At 38.9% G+C, this 26,884-nt stretch overlaps 1 protein-coding gene across 3 annotated transcripts in view; it reads left to right on the plus strand.

Annotated features, from left to right (window-relative positions):
• The window catches only part of LOC131249048 (TNF receptor-associated factor homolog 1a-like), a 57,858-nt gene that overhangs the window by 8,050 nt on the left and 22,924 nt on the right, over positions 1-26,884 (plus strand). For all 3 annotated transcript variants that reach the window (XM_058249609.1, XM_058249608.1, XM_058249607.1), the window contains exons 4-8: positions 918-1,006; positions 1,098-1,166; positions 1,312-1,441; positions 9,716-9,874; positions 10,081-10,435. In XM_058249609.1, the coding sequence (XP_058105592.1) occupies positions 918-1,006; positions 1,098-1,166; positions 1,312-1,441; positions 9,716-9,874; positions 10,081-10,435 (802 nt within the window). The remainder of the gene's footprint in view (positions 1-917; positions 1,007-1,097; positions 1,167-1,311; positions 1,442-9,715; positions 9,875-10,080; positions 10,436-26,884) is intronic.

Genomic DNA, 26,884 nt, shown 5'->3' on the forward strand with positions numbered 1-26,884 from the left:
TCCAAGTGAAAATAATGAAGAGATCTTACCTTAGGATTGAAGATTCAAAGAGACCTATCACTTATGATTCATCAAGCATAAAGTTGAAGAGGAAGGATCTTAGGGACGAAGGACAGAGTGACTTCACATCCTCTATGCTTCTATCCAAAGATCTAGCCTTCACAACAATGGAAGAAGAAGAAAGTGACTCCCACAAAGCCTCCTCAAGATTTTCTCTAAACTCACATTAGGGTTGGATGTCCTCACCCCACTTGCTTTATATTATTCCAAAAATGGTTGAAATGACAATTCTGCCCCTCTAGTAATAAAAACAAGATACCCACTATGTCCTAGAAGGTAAAAAGTCTAATCTCCCCGCTCAAAAGAAAAAAAATGTAACAAATAGATGTCCATTGTCCAATCACAAACTAAAATGTCTAAATCATCAAATAACATAAAAGAACTAACTAACAAAATAGTTCAACATAATCCAACCATCGGATGGCCCCATGATGGGACACAAGATGATCCAATGGATGGACGATCATGCAGACCATGATCAATGGTGGGATGGTCTCCAAATATGATCCATGCCATCTATGCTTTTTCTAATATTCGCCGATGACCACTGGTGATCACCATTAGTCGCCTAGCCAAAGTGAAAGTGCCGATGTAGCTTGTCGACCCCTATGTCTTTGATATGTACGGAGTGGTGGTGTGATGTCCGCATCAGAAGGGTAGTCCACATTCCTAGTTTTCTCAACAGTGATCACTACCTTCATAATTATCTGGTGGGTATTAGTGGAGTTGATGTGTGTGGTGAGGGCCAATATTTCCACATATGTGCATGTGTATACGGACAAATCATATGCAAAAATCTGGATCTGTCACTCACCGCTTTGTGATTTTAACTAATGCATGATGGAACTGGTTCACAGGTACATCTTAATTTATCCCCAGGGTTGTGATGTCTGCAACCATCTCTCTTTGTTTCTTTGCGTTGCTAATCACGACAAGCTTCTCCCAGGTTTGTGATATACAGGGTAATTTTCCAACTACATTCTCAGATACTTGCAGTTGATGTCAATAATTTTACTTCTGTTTTCAAATATTAACAGGATGGAGTCATTTTGCACAATTTACGATTGCTGTGGTGAATAAAGACCCAAAGAAATCTATGTATTCTGGTTGGTTGAATTTGAGATCCTCTATTTTAGATGCTGTAATGGAGCTTGCGTTCTTTCTTGGTTGTCCCTTTATTTTTTATATAGCTCTCTCTTGGTTGTCCCTGAATACCTTTCAGGGCTTATACAATTAAGTGAAATTTTGCAGATACGTTGCACAGATTCTGGAAGAAAGAGCATGATTGGGGGTGGAAAAAGTTTATGGAGTTATCAAAAATTATTGATGGTTTTATTGTCTCTGACACTCTTGTAATCAAGGCTCAAGTTCAAGTCATCAGGTGTCATTTTCATCAATCTGAACTATTATTGTTATGATTTGCTGTCAGTACTTATATTCATTTACTGTTCTATGTTTTGATTTGTTTATCTACATAGCAGGTTTGCAGCTGATGTTGTTTTCAATTAATTTTATTTCCTCAGTATTGGACCTGTTCTTAAGAGTCAGTTTCACCTTTCTTAGACGCATTCTTCAGTAGCTTAACTTTATCATGTCTTTGGAAATGATAAAGCAACAGTCTTGTGAAACGATCTCTTGGGTAATTTTCCTTTTGTAATATTTATTGTTTTGGGGTTCTGCATGGTTGAAGATAAAACATTGAAGAAGTGCTGATTATTTGGTGGATCCCTGATTCACCTGCTCCATGGAGGTCATGCATCCCCCAATAGCTTAATGTAATGCTATATGGATGTTCTCCTTCTGAGGTAAAAAGTGGAAAACACTTTCATCAAGGCCTAATTTGTCTGTAATTTTGAATGGTGTTATGGCGCCATTGGCTGCTATAGCGCCACGAGAACACCACTGTTAATACATCCGAGTGCAGCCTAAGTATATGGATTACAACATCAACACTTAAGGATTTCTCATAGTTACGGATTCCGTAGAAGCACAATAAATTACTGACAATAGTTTTGCTTCTAAGCCGACTGTCTATCATTATATATATAGAGGTCAGTGCAACAGTAGTGTGGATATGAAGATCATAATGCACTATTTCAAGAAGCTAGCAACTGTAAACACCTAGGAAGCAGGAATGAGCTCCAAAGTGGGAGCTGCACCTTGGGCATAAAATTGCTAAATGTGTCTGATCTCATTTCAGACAAGAAAGTTATCCAGCCTGGAGTCTGTTTTTGGTGATTATTACATTAATCTCATCTTAGACACTTACAAGACCTGTGATGGGTATTTTGGCATTTTATCGGGTACTTTTTAATGGTGTTTTTCACTAGAACTTCATTCTTAAATGTTTGTGGACAACAAGATTCACAGACAATCCTCCATCTCAATCTCCATTTTTGCAGTCCTTCACAATTGCCTTCCTCAAAAGCCTTAGACACAATGTTAGTCATATGCTATTGTCCAACATAGAATGGTAATGGAATATGTAGCATAGGGTTGGTTTGACTAAATGAACCTAAGGGATTGTTTGTATGCAAAGAAAGATATTGTTGAAGTTTGCTTTTAGCCATTATTACCTTATGCTAATCATAGACACTTATAAGGCCTAAGGATGGGTATTTGAATTGCAACTGCTTAATAATTAGTTTCTTAGTTTTGCTTTTTATAAGATATGGAATGAGATTATTTGATGTATGATGATGGAACTATCCTAGGATGCAAGATGAGAGATCAATCCACATTAATTTCAACAATCAATATGTAAAATCAAATATATCCACATAATAGATTTGGAAATTCAGATTTATAACATGAAAGTCCTAGGTTATTATATATGCGGTACACGAAAATATAAAATAATTCAAGAGTGGCCCACTTGGAAATGGAGACTTCCAATCTAGCGTGAGTAGTGCAACAACCACGTGGATAGACAATGATGTAATCAAAATTCTGATTTGGGGAAAGTTTCACAAAAAAATTCAAATTTTCATTTTGGTTTTGGATTCATGGATGGAGATTTAGGAATGGGGTTTCTAGGGATTCAAAATATTTAGGGATTAGGGAGGTTTGGAGAGAAATCAAAGAGGGAAAACACCAAACGGGGGCCCACATGTGGCTTCCCGTACGGATGGGCGTGCGTGCGTGCGTGTGCACGTGTGGGTCCACACGTGGATAGGAAAGGGGAAAGAGAGAGAATGTGGATTGGGTTGGGTTTTGACGGGTTGAGAAGGTTGTATGGGAAGGGGAAGAGAGGATGAAAGAGAATAAGAAGAATACATTGTTGGAGAAGAGAAAGAGGAAGAATACACCTTGGGGAATCCACCATTAGTCAAGCCTCTATCATTCCATAGTTCAATTCGAAGGGAGTGTTTCTCAAAAACCTTAGAAAACAAGGAGGAAAATTCCTTCACACAAGAGAGCTTTTTTTTTTTTTTTTTTTTCCCTTCTCAAATATCCACTAGAGTTGGACGTCCACCCCCCTGTGCTTTTATAATAAAATTTCAACATAATTACAACGATGCCACTCACTTAAGTGAAATGGCCCATCATCCAAAGGAAACTAAAACACTTATTATCAATCTCAACCATAAAATAAATCTTAAAAATAACAGAAAAAATAAAATAAAGGAAGCAAGATCAAAGTCCAATGGGCCAATTGGAAGATCTGGTGGCTTGATCGACAAGGTCTAATGGTCCGATCGACACGAAATAAAATCCTATGACTAAAATGGTCTCCTAAGCAGCCCACATGCATCATCTCAAAGTGGGGTCTTCCTGATTCACATCCAATGCATGTGGGGTCTTCAAAATGGCTCGGCGGGCTCCATCTGGAACTTGTCTCTCATCCATAAAGAAAGCTACGCTGATGTGGGTAGTCACCTCTGTCTCTGGTACACCCAAGTAGGTCCTCTGATGTCTCCATCATTAACTTTCAAAAAAGAAAAGAAAGATATGGAACGAGATTCATAATTCTGATGGCTTAGATTTGTTTTCTGAAGGATGTTTCGTATTGCCTTAAAATTTATCGTCATCATCATAATCTTAGGTATTTGGGATCTTGGTCTCATGATTTTCTTAGCAAGGGTTTGATTACTAGTTGCCCACCTGACATCAACCCTCCTTTAGTGGGCATGTGAACATTTGACATAAAGCCGTGGGATGGGAGTTTAGAGCGCTAACAACGATAATATCATTACTTTAAAAAAAAAAAAAAAAAAAAGATAACAAGAGAAATATCATTACTATTTTCTTGATTCACACACAAAATTCTAAGTGAAATGATTTTGAGTTTCTTAGGATGTGATTGGTAACTCCACCAGAAGCTATTTTTAGCAGCTTCTTGTATAGTCTAAATTATAGAAATTTGAAAGAGAGGTTGCTACCAAATGCACTGTTAGGATTCAACGTCTATATGTAACAACTTTAAGCCTATTTTGGTCTGTTTCATTATGTTGGAATGAGTTCCAAAGCACTTTCTCTCTATCTAATATATATTTATCTCTACACGTGCAGAGGGAGGGAGGGTGGGTGGGTGGTTGGGAGGGAGGGAGGGAGGGATAAAGAGCGAGAGGAGTCCAACCAATTGGACCAGAAGTTGTAATCCACCCTTGATGTAGAGTGGATCGCGGACACTTTCATGTCCAAGATGTACCAGAGAAGGCTCGATAGAAGGCAGAAGTCATCAAGACCATCAGAACCTTAAAACAAGCATATCTCGCAAACCAAAATGAGTTACTCGACGTACCATATATAATTTTGGGGTAGGACGAGCTACTTTAGCCAGCCAACCTAGCTTTGCCTGGTTGCCCACGCCGAATTTGCGAGATTCCATCAGATCGATGGTCGAATTCCATGTTTATTTCCGTTTTTGCTAATTTTAGTAAGTTTTGGTTTGATTATAACTCTTCATTCGTTGGGCTTTAGGAGTTGTGTCCAACATGAAAAGTGCTTAGAAAAATTAGGAGAATAACATGGTTAAGCCACATAGGACCCTTACCATAAATAGAAAATTTACTATTTATAGTAAGTTACGAATTTTAGGGAGTTTGAGTTGGAGTCTAATGTTGAAACTTCTTTCAAGGTTTGGTATCACTATTTAAAGGGTTGTAAATTCATTTTTATTATCAATCAATCAAATTACGAATTTTCTAGAATTTATTTCTATTTTTCTTGCTTTTTCCTCGTGGATTCGTGAAGTCTCTGTGAGGAGTCTAGAGAAGCTCTGTGGATTAGGAGTAGTTATCCTTGAGGAAGACGTTGATCGACCTCATCACGCTCATCCCTGCGTCAATTGGTATCAGAGAGTGGACTCCCCTTGGACCAATGACAAATGATGTATGGACCAAAATCCTTTGGATGGTGATCCATGGATTCGTTATCTTTCGGAAAGAATGAAAGCTTTCCAACGGGAGAGTTGGTTAACCATGCAAGGGCTGCAGGCAACCCTTGACCGTATTGCGGATGTGCTAATTCTACCCCGAGCACAAGGCAATGCTTAACCGCTTGTGGTCGCTGTACGAAACAATCCCTATTTCCGTAGAGTACCCACCGATAATGGTGAATTGCAGGCCACCGTTGTAAACATGAGGAAGCCATTGTACATGCCAAAGGTAGAGATAAATTTACAACGACACAACATCTTTTGAACAAGGTGCACTGCATACCAAAAAGTCTGCAATGTGATCATCGATGTTAGTAGCGATGCGAATTTCGTGTCGAAAGTAATGGTGGAAAAGCTACAACTGAAAACAGAAAGGCACCCATCTTCGTACACGATTGGATGTATCAAGGAGGTCAACAAAATAGAGGTAACCGATCGATGTCGTATGTCCTTTTCCATTGGTAAATATTATAAGGATCAAGTAATGTGTGACGTGGTCGACATGGAAGCTTGTCACATGTTACTCGGTCAACCCTGGAAAAATAATATTGATGCCACACAGAGATTGGGATAATGTATTTATATTTATTAAAGATGGTAAAAAGATTATCCTCGCCCCTATGGGAAGGGAGAACCAACCCAAGACTTCTAAAGTGGAGGCACAGTCTCTCACAACTGAACAGGCTTTTGTTAAACAATCTGAGGAAACATGAGATATATATGCATTAGTTGAAAAGAAAGAATATATGGAGAGCCTGTGAACATCCCAGGGTATTTGAAACTAGTGTTGCAGGAGTTCAAGGCGATTGTGCTTGATGAACTCCTTAATAAATTGCCTCCCATACGAGATATACAATATCACATTGATCTTGTCTCATGGGCAAGTCTGCCTAATTGCCCATATTATCAGAAAGAATGTAAGATCTTGAAGGCAGAAGTGAAGGAATTGATCGATACTAGTCAAGTCAAGGAAAGCATGAATACATGTATTGCGTTAGCTCAAGAGCATAATGCTAAGTACAAGAAAAAGGCTAATAAACATCAGCATCAGAAGTTATCTCAAAATCATGAACCAAGTCCCTTGAGTAACTCGAGGACGAGTTTTTTCCAAGCGGAGGGGTCTGATGTAGGATGTGGCACCGATACATTCCTAGCATGGTTGGACTAAAAGAAGGTGAACCGTAAATTGACCATAACTTTTGATCCGGGTATTATTACGGCGCACCAGGCCGAATATCAAGAACTGAAGCAGCACGAGATCTTGAGGACGAGTACTTTTGAAGTGGAGTGGACTGATGTAGAGCGGGTCGCGGACACTTTCATGTCCAAGATGGGCCAGAGAAGGCTTGATAGAAGGCAGAAGTCATCAAGACCATTAGAACCTTAAAACAAGCATATCTCACAAACCGGAATGAGTTACTCGATGTACCATATATGATTTTGGGGTAGGATGAGCTACTTTAGCCAACCAACCCGGCTATGTCGGTTTGCCCATGTTGAATTTGCGAGATTCCATTAGATTGACGGTCGAATTCCATGTTTATTTTCGTTTTTGCTATTTTTAATAAGTTTTGGTTTGATTATAACTCTTCATTCGTTGGGCTTTAGGAGTTGTGTCCAACATGAAAGGTGCTTAGAAAAATTAGGAGAATAAAGTGGTTAAGACACATAGGACCCTTACCATAAATAGTAAATTTACTATTTATAGTAAGTTACAAATTTTAGGGAGTTTGAGTTGGAGTCTGATGCTGAAACTTCTTCCAAGGTTTGGTATCACTATTTAAAGGGTTGTAAATTTGTTTTTATTATCAATCAATCAAATTACGAATTTTCTAGAATTTATTTCTATTTTTCTTGTTCTTTTCCTCGTGGATTCGAAAAGTCTTTGTGAGGAGTCCAGAGAAGCTCCATGGATTCGGAGTAGTTATCCTTGAGGAAGACGGTGCTCGACCTCATCACGTTCATCCCTCCGTCAACCCTGTAGATAACTTCCAACCTAATAAGTGCATGAGACATCCAAACCTTCCAATAGGTTGGCCCAACCATGAGGATTGCCTAGTGCAAAAATCTGCCCCATCCATTCATCAAATGGCCACTCCATAGAAAATAATATCTAGCCATTGATAAATAGTGAAATACAAGTGTGGTCTACTTGAAGAGTGGTTGTGGGTGATTTTTGCAGGGGGTTATCCTCATTATGGAGCCAACCTATTGGATGGGGTGGATGTGGTTCACACATGAAAGATTGGAAGTTATATACTGCGTGGACCATAACTTATGGTCCAGACAGTTGGTCTTGAGATCTTCTCCATCTCTCTCTCACACTGTCACACGCACGCACACTCGCGTGCGCACACACACACACACTAGCAAAGCATACATTTTTATGTCTATAATACAGAATGATTAAAAAAATTAAAAATTACATGATCCTACAAACCATATCCTGTTTCTTTATTTGTCAGTGATGCAGTGAGATGAGAAAGGGGGCTAATGCTAAATTGGAGGTTTAGAGGAGTGTCTTAGAATCTAGAGGTGTGAAAATGAACAGATCCAAGACTATCCAAAACACGTTTAGCAGGAATAGTCCTAGTGACACAAGCAAATCGATAAGGAAGAACCTCGATTCAGATGCATACCTTCTTTCTTGAAGATTGAACCACAATTTTCTGATGCAACAGAAACTGAACATAAAGTACTAATTGATATCGAACATCATACTAGCCGATATGGTAGTAATCACAATATTCCCCTCTTCTTTTACTGTAGGCAACACGTGGCAAAAGGGAAGCAATACTTGCTATAATCCAAGAAAACAACTTCTTCATTCCCTCGTAAATATTCATAAAAGAGTCTTTACATGTTTATACAAGTCTTTACCCCATACATGGAGGTCATGCATCCGAATAGCTTGATGTAATGCTATATGGATGTTTTCATGTCGTGTAAAAAATGTGTAACACATTTTCATCAGACCCAGTTTGGATGTAATGCCAGCTTGTGTTATGGAGCCTTTGGCTGCAATTTAAAAAGCACCAGGAGAACTGCGCTGCCTAGGAACCTGGTTACATCCAATGCAGCCTTAAGTATGGGTCACAATGTTGACATTTCAAGGATTTCTTGTGGTTATGGCATTCTGTTCGAAGCACAATACAGTAGGAATGATGTTTTTGCATCTAAGGTGATCTATTTATCATTCTATCTAATACCAGTCAGTGCCACAAGAGTGTAGGCATGAAAATCATAAATGCACTAGTTGTACCAAGAGTAAGGGAAAGCAGGGCAGATTCAGGTCTGTAAGTGGTTGGTGCTAGTTCAAAAGGTTGTGAGGATAGAAGTCGTGAGAAGGATATGAAGGTCTTTTCATTTAATGAACATAGGCCTTAGGGATTTTGGCAAATCATGATTTGTAAAAGCTGACCCCAAATAAGCAGCAGTAGGGGAATGATTCTCCCCAATCTTTGCCTTCTTTGTAAAAGGGATGCTGAATCCGTCTTTCATCTCTTCGTGACTTGCTCTTTCGCTAGGGGGCTGTGGTGCAGTATTTTCGACTTCTATAATATATCCTGGGTTATGCCAGGATCTATAGAAGGGTTGTTTGCTTCCTGGCACAATGGTGTGCCTATTCCCAATGTTAGGGCTAAATGGAGATTAGCCTTATTGGCAGGTCTGTGGACAATTTGGGAGGAAAGAAACAACCACTGTTTTCATATCTATGATGGAATGAGACCTTGATTAGAGTTGGTCTTTGTTCTCTTTTCCCTTGTTTCTGCTTTTCTCTTTTCCTTGTATTCTTTTGCCCCATTGGAGTCTTCTTTAAAGAAATTCTTTACCTTTCAAAAAAAGAAAAAAAAGAAAAAAAAACCCAAGACTAGGGCATGAAGATGTCGACAACATGCTGCCTGTTTTCTTTTGTTTGTCATGCATGGCATATCGTGAAATCTATACACTGATAATTGGAATATGCATTAATGATAAATGAGAGAATATGCATTAATTTCTTTTGTTTTTTGCATCTGATCTGTCAGAAAGCAAACAATGAGTCTAGGGAATTTGCTTAGAAGTTACCTAGAACTCTCAATAGCTAAGGCTGCTACGTGTCTGGGCTGGATATGTATATGTGAATTTTTCTCAACTCAACTAATGCATGTTTTATTGTGGAAATTGATAAGAATTGTCCACTTTGTTGATTTTTACCGCCATTTTTTCTGTTTTACATGGTCTGGAATTTACCATTTTGATAACCACTTCTACTTCTGCAATTTGATGCTTTAGGGAAAAAGCACACCGCCCTTTTCGCTGCCTTGACTGTCAGTATCGGAGAGAACTGGTTCGGGTATATCTATCTAATGTAGAGCAAATCTGCCGGCGTTTTGTTGAAGAGAGAAGAGGCAAGCTTAGCAAATTGATCGAGGACAAAGTGAGGTGGTCAAGGTAGAATCTGTTTTTCTTTTTTGTTGCATTTATCATTAGCTAATTAGTTTTAGACCTTACTGGCTTTCAGTTAGAAGCATTCTAAGCTTGTTAAGTATTTGTGTTGTGCCATATGTTGGCTGTGTCAAATGAAATATGATTCAACTACATCTATTTTTCTTGAAGTTATTATGGGTTTAACAGATCGTTATTTTGGATGGTTTCAGTTTCTGTGCTTTTTGGTTAGGGGTTGATCAAAATGCCAGGCGCCGCATGTCAAGGGAAAAGACGGATTCTATCTTGAAAGTAGTTGTGAAGCATTTTTTTGTAGAGAAGGAAGTCGCGTCTACATTGGTAATGGATTCTCTCTACAGTGGGCTGAAGGCTCTTGAATGCCAGAGTAAGAACAAGAAAGAGAGAGCAAAACTAGTGGAAATGGAGGAAATGCCTGCTCCCATTGTCTGTGTTGAGGAGGACACATTTGTTTTGGCTGATGACGTTTTGGTTCTGCTTGAGAGGGCCGCGCTGGAGCCTCTGCCTCCAAAGGATGAGAAGGGTCCTCAAAGTCAAAACCGTACGAAGGTATGCTAGAGAATCATGTAACTATGTTATCATTTCAGGAATTTTCTGTCTGATATGTTTCGACACATTCTAACAGTCACAAAGACACTAACTGAACAGTGTCAACAGTGCATGAACTTAAACAACTCTGAGCGTTATAGTTACATTAGTTTCTAGTGTATATCACATATTAGAAATTTAGGATCTGATGTGTTGCTATAGAAACTAAAGGGTTACTTTGATAAACTACCATCTTATGGCTTTTATTTATCTAAATTTGGGTATTGATTTTGTATTTTATTTTATTGAAATGGGGGTTTATGATAGTTATTTGATGTCTTGAATGGTTTTCTTTGTTTATGTTTTGTTTCTTCAGAAAAACCCCTTAGCGGTTTTCCATCATCCAGAAGCTGATTGTGAATGTACACATGGTCTGCTAATGTGGAACTTAAACTTGAGAGTCATTAAGCTTTGAAATAAGAGTTAGTCAAATTGACTAAGTAACTCAAATTATCTAACTGTTCTTTGATAATTCTTAGAGCTTGTGGGGGCAGTTGAGAAGGTGCTTACTGCAATGGGCAAGGCTAAGTTCTAGAATTTGTAAATACACTCCAGATGGTACTTTCTCTTCTAGATTTTCAGTTCTTTGACTGTGGGGAAATTCTGTACCTCCTAGAGTGGAAGCTATTATCTTGGATGGCTATGGGATACAAACTTCTTATCCTTCATAATCTTTGGCAGTAGATCAATCTTCACCAAATATGTATTTCTTGCGTTAGAGGGCTTTTTTTTTTTTTTGAATGGTAACTTAGATATTATGAGGCACCAAACAAAATAGGGGAAATACAAGAAGTAAGAGAACGAAAAAGGGATGATGAGAAATCATCCCATCACCCACTATTCAGGAGGAGAAATCTTCCCCAAAGACCCTAGGCTTGTTTTGATGTATGGAAAGTGTGGGAAAGAAAGTGTTTCTCAGGAAACCTTATTTCTAGAAATTGTGGGAAAGGAAAAATTGTTTCCTCTTTTTTTTTCTTTTTCTTTTTTGTTTTTCAACTAGGCCTCGTTGGAAAATTTGGGCATGTTTACTAGCATGTGCCAGGTTGGCACATGTGGGATGCTTGAAGATTTATAGTTAGCACGTTTGCTCATGTAGGGCAATTGAAGTTGGATGGGATTGGGAGGATGTGGCACAAGTGACCCATTGGCACGTGTGGCACATGGCGGGCAAAAACAAAGATGGGCGTGGCACATGTGGCACATTTGGCACTTGAACACGGGGCACGTGTGGGGCACTTGAAGTTAGATGGTGGCGTATGTGGCACGCATGACAGATTAGCACATTCAACACTTTTGGGGCTCGAGTGAAGCTGGGCGGTGGCACACATGGGGTGTTTGAAGCTTGTGGATGGTGGCGTGTGTGGCACAAGTGGCAATTAACCAAGGTGTCCCGTATCCGTTACGATACGGCCGTATCGGCCGATACGTAACGATAACGGTTGACACTGTTACGCGATACGGGGTCGAAATAGCCATTACGGAATTCTGTGACCGTAACGGCTGTTTTGGGCCTTTTCTTCTTCTTCTTCTCTTTCTTCTTCTTCTTCCTTCTCTTCTTCTCCTCGGGCAGCTACAACTGCGGCTGCGGCCCTGCTGCGGCTGCGGCCTTGTTGTTGTTGTTGTTGTTCTTCTTCTTCTTCTTCTTCTTCTCTCTCTCTCTCTCTCTCTCTCTCTCTCTCTCTCTCTCTTCTTTCCCTCTTTCCCTCTTTTTTCTTCTCTTCTTTCCCTCTTTTTTCTTTTCGGTTTCCCTCTCGCTCTTTTTTTTTTTTAGTTTGCAGGTGTACCGCACACCAGCTGCTGTAGGTACGTGTCACGCTAAGACGAGTGCTGACACTCCTCGAGCTTCGAGTTGTACGAACGGTTTAAAGGAGATCAAAGTTACATGGGCTCCACAGTGATGTATTTATTATATCTACACCGTTCATCTATTTTCAGATATCATTTTAGAGCACTACCAAAAAATTGAATTATATCCAAAGATCATCTGGACCACACCAAAAATAGCAGCGGAGATAATGATTTTCACCGTTAAACAATTCGTAGGGCCCACCATAACGTTTATTTTCCATCCAATCTGATCAGACCCGAGTGGGCCCCACCATGATGTATATATTTTATCCATGTCATCCATCCATTTTGCCACGTTATTTTAGGTCAAGATCCAAAAAATTAGTAATATGCAAATCTCAGGTGGACCACACCATAAGAAAGTGGTTATAGAATGCTCACCATTAAAACTTTCTAAAGGTCCACTGTAATGTTTATTTTCAAGCTAACCTATTAATTGGGTCACACTGACGTGGATGAAGGGAAAACACACATGTCAGCTTGATCTAAAACTTTTGTAGCCCCCAATAAAATTTTAATGGTGAACGTTTAATTATTATTGTTTCTTATGGTGCAGTCCACCTGAGCTTTGGATGTGCTTCATTTTTGGGCTCATGCCCTAAAATTATTTGGCAAAATGGATGGACGGTGTGGATATAACACATTCATCACGGGTGGGGCCCAAAAAACTTTGACACGTTGCTACACTTCACAATCCGAGTCTCGCCTAATTCGGGCCTTAAAAAATTGTACACGAGGCATATATTAACTTAAAATTTAGCAATTAAATTATGGACTGCAATTGCTAACTCACAATGCCAAAATCAAATTGTTTAAATAGTTTTAATTGTTAATTTGTGGGCTTTTATTTTTTAAAATAAGGCCTTTTGATTTTTTTCATGATTCACTATCCAATAAATGTCCACCAATTCATAAGTAGGATAATGGCAATAAATTGCATGAATTTTAGGCTGATTTGGAGCGTAGATTGGTCCTTCAAGTCAGCCCCAAATTGGCAATGCCATCTACCTAAATTTAATTTCGTTTTTTTAAAGAACTATTGGGAGAAATGATATCAAGTTGTTAAGTATATAAATTAGATATTTAGAAAATTAAATATATGAATTTTGTAGTCAAATTCAGGTTACATGGTTCAAAAATTAATCAGACAGTCCGATACAACTTCTCACCAAAGAGTGGACAGTTACACCACCATAAACATGTTCCAATTTATAAATGAATGCATATTTGGAATGCTTAGAATATTTTGGATTTAATCCATATTTTTTCATATTTTTTTGGCCAAAAAAAAAATTTTGAGCCGTTACGTCCGTTACGCCCCCGTATCCGTATCGGTTTCAAAGGGCACTGTTACGCCAACCGATACCGATACGGGACACCTTGCAATTAGCACATGTGACACAATGACACTTTGTGGCACATTGGAGAATGGCATGGTGGCACATGTCAGGTGCAAGCAAGGTATTCAATAATAGTAAGAGTGGTCGTAATGGCCACCTTTTTTCCTTTTACGGGCTGTACCAAACTCTATTTTTTTTTGAAAAAAAAGCTATATTGCACCTTATATAATGGACCACTATGAGCCAAATTTTTTTTTTTTTTTTTCTATTAGCAGTTGTTACGGCCCTGTAATGTGTAATGTTGGCCATCGTTATTGTTATGTAATCGTTTTTGGATACCTTGAGTGTAAGTGAAGATAGATGGTGTTTCATGTGACAATTTTTGTCAAATAGTGTAACCAATTGTATGCGATTCAAGGGGGCTGTGCGCATGTGATCGCACATTTGCATTTGCCATCGCACAACCCCTCAAAAAATTATATATTTTTATCACATAAGCAATGGCATAATCATGTAAGTGATCACATATGCCATGACATAATGCCCAATGTTTATGACATAATGCCCAATGTTTATAAAATGGCTTATGCGATATATTGATGAGGACATTCGAGCACTAGTCAGAGTATACCAGGGGGGAAGAGAGCTCCCGTTTCTTTATGGCTAGGTGATGCATACATGGTGCCCTGTGGGCCCAATTCGAGTGCCTAGCTTGTTGAAGACCCCACATGCATGATTATGCATCTTTGAAGGCCCCACACTGGGAAGATGCATGTGGGCTACTTAGACCATTCCGACCGTTGGATCATCATCATTGGACATCTTGATCGTAGGCCACAAAATAGTTTAGTGTATTTAGTTGTTTATATGTTTGTTATTTTTGGCTTATATTTTTTGCTGATTTTAGGGAGAACACATTTTATTTTATTGAGTCTTTTTATATGAAACTTTTTATTTGAGAGCGTATTTTTGTAGAAAGTCTTTTATGAGACTATAAAGGCTTGGGCATCCACACCCTAGTTCATTATTGAATATATGAAAAAAAGTTCGTCTCTCTTTGCTTTGAGATGAAGCAAATCTCTTGTGATTGGAGTGAATTGGTGTGATGCCATGGAGTGAATGTAAGTTATCATTCTCTTAAATAAAAAGGTATTTCTCTCTCATTTTTTCTAGTCTCCTTTTCTTTCTCTAACAACAAACCATCTCTATCTTCATCCTTGTTCTTCGTTCTTCCAATCCATATGCCTGCAACCTAACCCGTCCCAAACTCCCATCCAACCACACCCCTAAACCGAACACTCGTACGACCATACTTGGCTGTACCCACCCCTCCGTACAGTCAGCCTCTCCCTCCCTTTTATCATTTGTTTTCCCCAATTCAAACCCTAATCCCCAAATCATAATTCTAGTTTCCTAAAACCCTAACCCTAAAACTCTAATTTTCAAAATTCTAATTCTCACAAACCTAATTCTCCAAAACTTGAACTCTCAAAACCCTAATTCAGCATAACCCTACTTCCAAATCCTAATTTCCAAACTTTAAAGTCCTGAACCTAACCTACCTAAAACCTCACAAACCAAGTGAACCCCTTTGAATTGAGAACAACCCCTATGCTTAGATGGAAGTCCTACCTTCCATAGATCCTGATGATTTGGTATTTTATTGGATCTGCATTGTGGGACTGTCTATCGTATGGCTTGAATTCGAACATGCTACAAAAAAAAAAAAAACTAGTGTTAGGTTAGCTTTATTTTGTGCTTTAAATTGTTCTAGTTAATCCGTTGATGATCTCATTGCATTATTCTAGGCTAGGCCATTCGTCCTGCATCAAATTTTGGTATCAGAACTCAGCATAGGATTTTCATATCAGAGTCTAGAGTTGGGAGTCTTTCCATTCTCATCACACCATATTTGAGTTTTTAGAGTTTAGGTTCTCCATTAGGTCCTTAAGTTTATGCCATGGTGTACCAAATCGGTTACGTATCGGTCGTAACGGCCGATATGTAACGGTAACAACTGAGTCCGTTATGTGATATGGGGGTCGAAACGGTGACCCCCTAGTTTTTGGCTCGGATCGGCTGTTACAGGGGCTATTACGCCCCACAACGGCCGTTACTGGCCAGTAACAATTAGGGCGTAACAGTCATAAACGGCGGGTTTTTTTTTTTTTTTGTGTCTTTTTAAGTTTGCGTTTTCTCATTTTTTTGGCAATTTTCCTTTCCAAATTCTTTCTTAAACTATTTTACTGTAAATTCCGACCACTCTTAGCTTGAATTTGAGGATCAAAACGAGTTATTTCAAGGGTTTTGTTGAATTGAAGCTCCGTGGGCCATTTTCTGGAAAATTTTCAAAAATAGGTATTTATGCCATTTTTTTGAATATTTGTTGTTATAGTTGAATATGATGCCTTATTCAAATTAGAACATATGAATGTGCATTTTATAGATTATGCAACTGATTTTCTATTTTGTTTTGGAATGTGCATTTTATAGATTATGCAACTGATTTTCTATTTTGTTTTGTGTGTGTGTGTGTGTGTGTGTGTGTGTGTGTGTGTGTATAAAATTTTTAGACTAATTTCGGTCAATTTTTAAAATTTTGTAAACACCTACACATGTGAGATATTTTGATATTAAATTCATTTTAATGTATCTATCATTAGTATTAGATAGTTAGAGAATTAAACCTGTGAGTTTTGCCGTCAATTCCAGGCTGTCAGGTTTATAAATTCATCAAACCACCTGATAGAGCTTTCTTACCAAAGATTGGATTGTTACGCCACCATAAACATGTTCAAAATTATAAATGAATGCATATTTGGAATATTTAGAATTCTTTGGATTTAATGGATTTTTTTTTTTTTTGAGAACATAAAAATTTCTGACCGTTACGGGGCCATATTGACCGTTACGGCTTGTAAAAGTGTCGGTAACGATGGGTACTGTTATGCCCACCGTTACCACGAAGATACACCTTGGTTTATGCCCACTTGTATCGGGCATGGTTTTGGTCTACAATCCACAATGGACTTAGAATAGCTTGTTGAGGCTATCAATGCCATCAACGCCCATCTTGCGGCCATTGAGGCCCAAGGTAGGACCATCAGTAACCAACTGGCAGCCCTTAGGAATAAGACCAATAATTGCATAACCTAGTTGAAGACTTTCCTCTAGGCAAACCCCGACAATGGGGAAGTGGCCAATCTTAAGCGGGAGGTCAAGTTGGAGGACGTGCGAGAAATCATGGCCGAGGCATTGGCCGTGGAGTGCATACCCAACCACCATGATCTTGATGAGTGCGTGATGAAAAATGTGAAGTTTGAGGCCCTGAACTACGATGGTCGCTTGGCCCCCAAGGCCTTCCTCCATTGGCTTGTAGACATGGACCATTATTTTGAGTGGTACGATATGTCTGATCGTCGTCGGGTGAGGTTTGCCAAGATGAAGTTGGTAAGTCAAGCCAAGTTATTTTGGACAAATGTTGAGCGTAAGATGGAGAGGTCTAGAGATGACCGGGTCTCACTGTGGGTGGAGATGAAAGATATCTCGAAAGAAAAATACCTTCCTCTCTCTTACTGAAAGACGCATTTGGATCAGTGGCAATCCTTTCATCAAAGATCAATGCCCATGACTGGGTACATTGCCAAGTTTGATGAATATATGATGCGATGTTATGCTGAGGACCTGTTAGTGACACTTTCCCCTTTCAGGATGGGCCTCCGACCCAAGCTTCACCGTGAGCTCATTCCTCACGACGTTAGCACCCTAGAGCATGCCTACCAAGTAGTGCAAGAACTTGAACGATATCTGAAACTGCAATTCGTGATGCGATTTGACTCTTGTGAGTCCAATGTCAGGGCCACTCCCTAGGGAGCTAAGCCTAATTTTGGGAGTCAATCCGAAACCCCTATTGGTACTCAATCCAACAATAGGGATGTAAAGGGCAAATGTCTAGCTAGTACCAGTTTAAAGGGCAAATGCCAAGGACATGGTTGTTTTGCATAGTAGTGCCCTACGAAAGGGCGAGGTAAGGTGCTCGTATTTGACGAGTTTGAGGAATATGCGAATGATCAGGGCGATTATGAAGAAGGAGAATATTAGCCTGAAATCGGTGCTAGCGATGAAGAAGTTGAGACCGCGCCGCTTGTAGTTGTCAGATGTGCCTCAGCCTAGGTTAAAGAGAGCGATGATTGGTGTAAGAATTCAATTTCCACACATTAAGTGTGGCGACAAAAACTGTAAGGTGATCATGGATAGTGGTAGTTGCACCAATGTGGTTTCTACTGGTAGTATGTCTCGTTTGGGCTTGAAACCCGTCCATCATCCCATCCCTATCGAGTTTCTTGGGTAGATGCATCCTCGATATCGGTTTCTCAACGGTGTCTTATTCCCATTTAATTTACTTCTTACAAAGGCACGCTATGGTGTGATTTTTGGCTTATGGACGTAGGCCACATCATCTTGGGCAGACCTTGATTGTATGATCGTGATGTGACATTATTCGGCCGCTCGAATACGTGTTCATTTATGTATGAAGGTAAGAGGATAAAGCTAAATTCTCTCCCTCTCAAAAGCACCTAGGAAAATAAAGATGACATCAAGAAGGGTGATCTAAAAGATGCGAGGAAGTCTCAACTTAAGCCTCTCCACATCATAAACGGCAAAGAGTTTAAAAGGGAGACGAAGGCTGATTCGATGGTATTTGCCCACATGTCAAGTGAGGTCACGCCTAAGAAAGATGACACTTGGTGCATGTGTTTGGACAATCATTTCCATATACCTTCAGAGTCTACAGATGCATTCGCATGTCATATCCATGATTTTCATAATGAGATTAGAAGACGAATTAATATGAGCAACAAAAAGTACAAAATATTTGTTGACTTTCATCACAAGTTTAGGTGACCATGTGATGGTTCGTATAAGGCCATAATGGTTTCCGCAAGGGCTCATTAGGAAATTATAAGCCCATAGTGCCGATCCTTGTAAGATATCGAGAAAATTGGGCTCTAATGTGTATGTTGTAGAACTTCCACCTGATATGGGTATTTGCTCTATATTCAATGTAGAAGATCTTGTGTCCTTTAAGGGCCCAACGGCTACACCCTCTAGCACTTGTTCCAACCCTCACATTGACCCATATAGCTTTCCCGATCTGTCCCATGAACCATGGCTTTTGCTAGATCCTTCTTCTCAACCTTTGCCTTCTCTATCGTCCATATTGAATAAAAGAGAATGAAGATATTTTGGATGAGCAAGTAGTTTCCACTAGACATGGAGATTTCTAGAAGTATCTTGTCAAGTGGAAGAACAAGCCAGAGTCTGACTGTACGTGGATCACGGAGGCAGAGCTTCATAGGTTAGACCCGAATCTCCTTGAGCATTATTGTGGCTTTATTTTGCCAGAGGCGAACTCCTCTTAGTTGAGGGGAGTTGATGAAGATATCCGAATACCAGTCAGAGTATACTAGAGGAGGAGGAGAGCTCCCGTTTATTTATGACTGGGTGATGCATACATGGTGCCACGTGAGCCTAATTTGAGTGCCTAGCCCGTTGAAGACCCCATATGCATGATTATGCATCTTCGAAGGCCCCACGCTGGGAGGATGCATGTGAGCTATTTAGTTGGACCATTCCAATCGTTAGATCATCGTCATTGGATATTTTGATTGTGGGCCACGGAATAGTTTAGTTTATTTAGTTGTTTATATGTTTGTCATTTTTGGTTTAGTTTATATTTTTGCTGAGTTTAAGGAGTTAGGAACGAATTTTATTTTATTTAGCGTCTTTATGTGAAACTTTTTATCTGAAAGCGTCTTTTTGTAGAAAGTCTTTTATGAGACCAAAGGCTTGGACGTCCACACCCTAGCCCATTATTGAATATATGAAAAAAAGTTCTTTTTTTCTCCTTGCTTTGAGATGAAGCAAATCTCTTGTGATTGGAGTGAATTGGTGTGATGCCATAGAGTGAAACCAAGTTATCCTTCTTTCTCATTCTCTTAAATCAAAAGGTATTTCTCTTTCTCTTTCTTTCTAGTTTTATTTTCTTCTTTCTCCAATAACAAACCATCTCTATCTTCATCCTCGTTCTCCCTTCTTCCAATCCATACACCTGCAACCTAACCCATCCCAAACTCTCATCCAACCACACCCCTTAACTGTACACTAGTACGACCATACTTGGCCGTACCCACTTGTCTGTATGGTCAACCTCTCCCCCCCTTTCATCATTTGTTTTCCCCAATTCAAAAAGTCCCCAAATCCTAACCCTAGTTTCCTAAAACCCTAACGCTAAAATCATGAGTCTCAAACCCTAATTCTCAAAATCCTAATTCTCACAGACCTAATTCTCCAAAACCCTAATTCACCAAACCCTAATTTCCAAAATCCAATTCTCAAACCCTAAAGTCCTAACCCTAACCTACCCAAACCCTCACAAACCAAGTGAATCCCTTTGATTTGCGAAGAACCCCTATGCTTAGATGGAAGTCCTACCTTCCATAGATCCTGATTATTTGGTATTTTATTGGATCTACATTGCAGGACTGTTGTATGGCTTGAATTTGAACATGTTACATTGTTGAATTAAAAAAAAACTTGTGTTAGTTTAGCTTTATTTTGTGCTTTAAATTTTTTTAGTTAATCCATTAATGATCTCATTGCATCATTCTAAGCTAGGTCACCCGTCCTGCATCATATATGCTCCCATAATGGCATATATGATCGCTTATGACAACACATGGTATATTGACGGATGTGAGATATTGTCACTTGTGGGCAAGGTGTTCTGTAACGGTAACAGTGGTTGTAACGGCTACCACTGTTACCTTTACGATACAGGGCATAATGGTCTCTCTTATTTATTTATTGCAAAAAACCCCTGAAAAGCCTGTATCTGCCTTGTAATGTTGATTAAAAAGTATGAGAAACCTATATCTGTCCCGTAATAGACCATTAAGGGGCTATTATGGCTTTTATAGGGGACGTAACGTGCCGTTAACGACAGTTACAGGTCATTTTTTTCCATAACAGCGTTACGACCCTGTAACGTGTAACGGTTGCCACTGTTACCTTTACGTAATGGCCGTTACAGCCCCGTAACGGCCTTTATGACACACCATGCTTGTGGGCTTAACTTATGAGAAACCAAATTTTCTTCCATCATGGGGAAATGCCTTTCTTAGGGGCGAGGTGGGAAAGCCATTTTGATGATTTCCAGGAAAATGAGGAAGTGGGAACCAACTTTTCCTTTCACAAGTAGAGGAAAGTTTTAGGGCTTGTTTGGGTTACAGTGTGTCGTTTCGGTATCGGTGGGCATAACTGTTCCCACTGATATCGATACGCGTAAAGGCCGTTACGCCCATGTATCGATTGATTTATGGAAAAAAAAGTGGAAAAAATTCCAAATATTTAGTGAATTCCAAATATGTATTCTTCTTCTTCTTCTTGTTTTGAACGATTTTTATGATGGTGTAACGGTCTACTCTTTGGTGAGAACTTGTCTCGCCTTCTCTAATGATTTTAGGAACCCGAGAGTCTTGAATTGATTGCAAAACTCCCATATTCAATTTCCTAAATATCTAATATCAATGATAAATATATTAGCTTGAATTTAATACCAAATATCTCATTTCTAGGGTATTAATATTTCCTACCTGGCGTACATTAGCTGAATTGGTCTAGACTTTTGTCTAGTCCTGTCATCTTCAAGAAAAAAAAAAAAAAATAGCATTATTTGATTAACTCCCTTGTGCGAGTTTCATAATTTGATTGTACCTTCCTTAATGGTTGGTCAGGCAGGAGAGTTATTTTAAGCACAAGTTCGGTACCGTGTGCTTGCGATGTATTGTGTAGAAAAATACTTAAATGAGGAAGAGGGATTCTAAGTTAAAGCTCACCACCAATTAATCACCACTAGAGTGAAAAGCTTGCTGCCTGTGGTTGCTCGACCTCCACGTTCTCATCCAAGTGCGGCTGTGGCATTGGCAAATGTTGTGCATATTCGTAATAGCAAAACACCCACAACTGGAGGGAAGGGCCATCAAGTCAATGAAACCTGACGAAGATGAGACTGATCACGTTCCTAACTGGGCATTTGCTGTGTCAACCTCGTATTTGAATTAGAATATCCCCTGTGCCATAGTCATACTCGTAGCCACCAGGCTCACCATAGCCACGCCCATATTGTGGAGGATGACTGATCACGATCTTCACCGGACATTTCCCGTGTCGACCCCATGCTTGAATAAGAATATCCACTAGTGCCATAGTCGTAGCCAGTAGGTCCACCATAGCCGTACTCATGCTATGGCTGCCCTTTGTACTGCTGCTTATACTCGTTTTCCTCATCGTTACCATTCATGCAAAAATAAGGAAAAATGAAAAAAATCACAAAAACTAAAAGAAGGGGTTTAAAATCCCTAATCTATAGCACGATGTTGTACATGTAAGCATCTTACATTTATCTGAAGCATCCCCATTTAGCAATAAACAAAAAATAATATTTTTTTGGGTTTTTTTTTTCCCACGTAGTTACTGTTCATGTGAAAATAAAAACAAAAAAAGGGTTAAAATCCCTAATCTATGGCATGATATTGTACATGCAAGCATCCTACATCTATTTGAAGCACCCATATTTAGTATTAAGCAAACAAAATAATTTTTTTGGGATTTTTTTTTTTTTTTCCTCATAGTTACTCTTCATGCAAAAAAAAACACAAAATAAAAAAAAAGGGGTTAAGATCTGTAATCTATGGCATGATGTTGTACATGCAAGCATCCTACATCTATTTGAAGCACCCACATTTAGCATTAAAAATTTTTTTTTGAGGGCTTCTTCTGCACAGTAACTGTTTCTGCTAAATCAGCAAAAAAATAAAAATAAAAATAAAAATAAAATCACAAAATGTGGTTAAAATACCTAATCTATGGCATGATGTTGTACACGTAAGCATCCTACATCTATTTGAAGCATTTAAACTCAAATATGTAACAAGTAAACTGATTTTTGCCATTTAAAAAAAAAAAAATGTAAAAAAGCAATATTTAAAAAAAATAAATGCAAAAAACCCCTACCAAACCGACCATGAATCTAGCAAGATGTGGTTGATTTGGTGTTGCAATCATCATAAAAACTATTTTTAGGAAGAAATAAAAAATGAACACTTGCCTCTTTTTTAGAATATTTTTCCAAAATGGCCCACAGAGCTCATCCATCCAAATCGCTCTAATCTAGAGTTTTTATCTGTAATGTGTGCACAATGTTGGTTGAAAATGTCCTAGGAAAGATGAAAAATGAAAAACAATTGCAAAAGATTGAAAAAAAAAGAGGATTTGGGGCACACACATGTACTTAGCGCGTGCACACGCACACTTAGCGCGCGCACACACGCACTCAGATTGCCGATATTGTTACATAAAAGCCGATACTTAACTGATACAGGACACCGTGGTTTGGATAAGGTGAATATAAGAGGGGAAGATGAAAAGGAAATGTAAAAGATCATGGGTTACCTAAGTAAAACTACTAGATTTCCATTTCTCTTTCACTTGTTTGGTGTGCGTAACGTTTGCTGTGGAAATGTATTTTCATTTCCTTTCCACTTGTTTGGTTTGCACACATTTGCTGTGTATTTTCATTTCCATTTGATCTGTTTGGATTGACATGTAAAAGTAGGGCTGTCAACAGGCCGGGCCTGGGGTAGCTCTCGGCCCGGGTTTTGAACTGTTTTGGGCCGGGCCTATTCAAAATTTTGAATTTTCAGGCCCGAGCCCATTGAAACCCCTATGTAAAAGTGTAGAAATCCAACCTAAAATGTTATGGTGCTCCACAAAATTGTGATATTTACATACATACCCATGCTATGGTGGTCCATAGCAATCATGTTTATATGGCATCTAATCCATGCATCTATTGTGCCTCATCAGTATGAAAGAATTACCCAAAATGCATGGTATCCCAAAACCCAAGTGGGCCATACCATGTGAATTTAGATGGCTTAGGTGTATTTTTATGGAGTGGCCCATTTGAGTGTTGATTGTTGAGTCAGTCTGATTTTGGGATCAAGGCCAAACAAGGGGTGGTATACCTGATGGATGAGGTGGATTTACGCATGCTAAGTTATTTCGCCCATGGTAAAGAAATTAACCTTGGTATAGAGACCTAAGCAAGGTAACCCCCCCCCCCCCCCCATTTGGAGAAATGATGTGAATTTGTTTTCAATCCACAAGTGGAAAGGAAAACATATTTACATGGCTAGTTTGCATTCCCAATCAGGTGAAACTGTCTTGTTGGGGAAAACCCTTGTCATTTCCTTCAGGGAGAACCCGTTTCATCTTATCCAAGCAGGCCCTCAAGGGAAATGACATTTCCTTTCCTTTCCAGGATTTTGAAATGTCATCTAGGTCACAATCCTTGAAATGGTTGGAACACCACAACAATGGTTCCCAACCTAGTATTATAGATCTTGTTGTTGGGTTCCTTCCATAGGGACCAAAACAGGGTAAGCAAAGACAACCGGCATCTTATTTTCCGCCTTTTCCCCCCAAATACCCTATTTCCAAGCTTGAAGTGATTCACAGGCTCCTCTTTAAGACACATGATGCATCCGTCTGCGATCATCATATTTCCATAACAGAGGTGAAGAATACCAATTATCAGAATTTTATCATTAGCAGCAAGCCAACAGAAGACAACCACTATCGGGGGACTTGAGAATTGGCACATGTGAGAGGGCTCAGCAACTTTTCCAGCACACTCACTCAATGCTAGAGAGATGGAGCCACTTTCATCTTTTCAACATGACTTGCAGAATTGGTGAGGTGGTTACAGGAAACAGTTCTAATTCGAGTTAGATGGTTGCACACCCTTTACAATAATGTGGGGCCTTTAGGAGGAGAGATTAGTAGTAGGACTTTTTTATAGCAAGGTTAAGCTTGTGGGGTTTACTAAAGAATCTCACCAATTCTTGTCTGGTGGATGTTGGTAAAAGATCAATTTCACTAAGTAACAGTTTGTGATTTACATAGGGCTTGGAAGGTTATACTGGATTCTGCAGAGAAGAAGATCAAGTGCAAACATTTGAGTTGAAATGGATTTCCACTCCCTTAGACAATTGGAAGCATAATTTCAATGGTAGCTCCTCATGTACCTCATGGTCTGTCCATGCAGGGAGGATATTAGAGATAACATGGATGTGGTCAAGATGGTCCAGTTGGGATTAAAGATTTCAATGAACTAGAGCTCTTGGACAGGCTTTTGTCCTTTGTTGGATTACTTTTCTGTCTCTTTGATTGTGGTGAGAAGTCTTCTGGGAATTGGTTTGCAGGCTGTTCCACTTTAATAAATTGATAGGGATGAGTACTTTTGTGTCCTAAGCGAAGGAGAAGCCTCATGGGGAAAGAAATAGAAATGCTGAAGTTGATGTGTGGAGAAGGCCTTTCATTGGGATGTGAAATGATAGAAGAACTTGGAAGTGGGAGATTCCCCCCCAGTTTTTATTTTATGATCAAGCATCAGACACACATATACATACACATACCTATGCCCAATGTTGTCAATATCGTTATCATTTCGTAAATCGTATTAGGGGTTGAATCGTATCTTAAATTGTAAGATTTTTTTACATAAAAAAAATATGAAAAATATAAATAAATTATTTAAAAAAAAACTCATCAATCTTCCTTTTGCCATCAATGTGCACCAAGTAATACCACATCATGACAGCGTTAAAGGATTCTTATTCCCTTTTTTTTTTTTTTTTGTGTGTGTGTGTGTGTGTCTTTGAAGAAATTTCCTTTAAAAAACATGTAAGGGTCCTTTAATAAATTATGTTCTTGTTACCTTTCTTGAATGTAGAATCACGATGGAAAGGCAGCCTTTGTAACTATAGACCGACAAAAAAAGATATTTTGATTTCTAAACATCATTCCATAATACATATAAGTCAACATGAACGTAACCATCCATAAAAACATTACAGGCAAGTCATACATCAATTTGGTGCTTCGACTAGTTAAGTAAGAAATCACAAAAAAAGCTACATGATTTAATGTTGAGGAGAATATATATCATTTAATCTCTTATAAAAAACAAATAAAATAATTTACCTTTTTGAAATGATTCATAAAGCCCTCACCGATTTAAAAACATAAAATGAAAGCCAAGTGAAGCTTAAAATAGAAGATAAGAAGTATGTGTGAATCGTAAATTGGGATTTGAATTGTAATCGTTCAAATCATAGAATTGTAGGATTCATATAAAAAGGGATTCAAGGCTGGGATTCAAATCATTTTGCTTAAGATTCGACTAAAATCATTTATTGTAAATCCTAGGATTTTGACAACACTGCCTACACCATATGCACATACATACAAACATGCTAAAAAGAGAAGAGATAAAAACCCACTTCAGTGGGAGTTTGTTGTCAGTGGATTTGTATTTTCATGTAGTTTCAAAGCAACAAAGCAAAGATGGTCGACTGTCTTGTCCTACCATGGTGTGTTTCTACACTCCTACTAACCCCAAGTTTACATGGGGTTAGTAGGATTTTGACAACACTGCCTACGCCATATGCACATACATACAAACATGCTAAAAAGAGAAGGGATAAAAACCCACTTCAGTGGGAGTTTGTTGTCAGTGGATTTGTATTTTCATGTAGTTTCAAAGCAACAAAACAAAGATGGTCGACTGTCTTGTCCTACTGTGGTGTGGTTCTACACTCCTACTAACCCCAAGTTTACATGCCTTTTGTTGCGGACAGTGATACAAGAATTCTTTAGGCATCTGCTTGGACTTCTTTTGGTTGGGGGTTGATGCCATGTGCAATTGTGGACCCCGTGGATGCCTGGTTCATTTGTACCCAACACAAATTCTTTGGTGGATGCGCTCTGTACCTATTCTATTAACTTTATGAAAAGAGAGAAACTATAGGATATTTAGAGGCATGGAGGTAGGCATTTGGGTTTTCATTGATAGGATGAAGAGATCAATGATTTCTTAGGCTCTAATGTTAAAGAGTTGTAAACATATCCGAGTGGATGGCCTAGTCATAAGTAGAAAGCAGTTATTATGACCAGGAGTGTTACCTTGGAAACCTTTGAAAGGTGTGAGGAGCCATTGTCTGCATTATGGAATTGAATTTTGATGCTAGCACGCATGTGTTGGAGGTTTTTAAGTTTTGTAGTGCTGTGTGGCTTACTTATGCTGGGCACGTGGCCA

Source organism: Magnolia sinica, chromosome 6, assembly GCF_029962835.1.
Source record: "Magnolia sinica isolate HGM2019 chromosome 6, MsV1, whole genome shotgun sequence".
NCBI classification, from domain to species: Eukaryota; Viridiplantae; Streptophyta; class Magnoliopsida; order Magnoliales; family Magnoliaceae; genus Magnolia; species Magnolia sinica.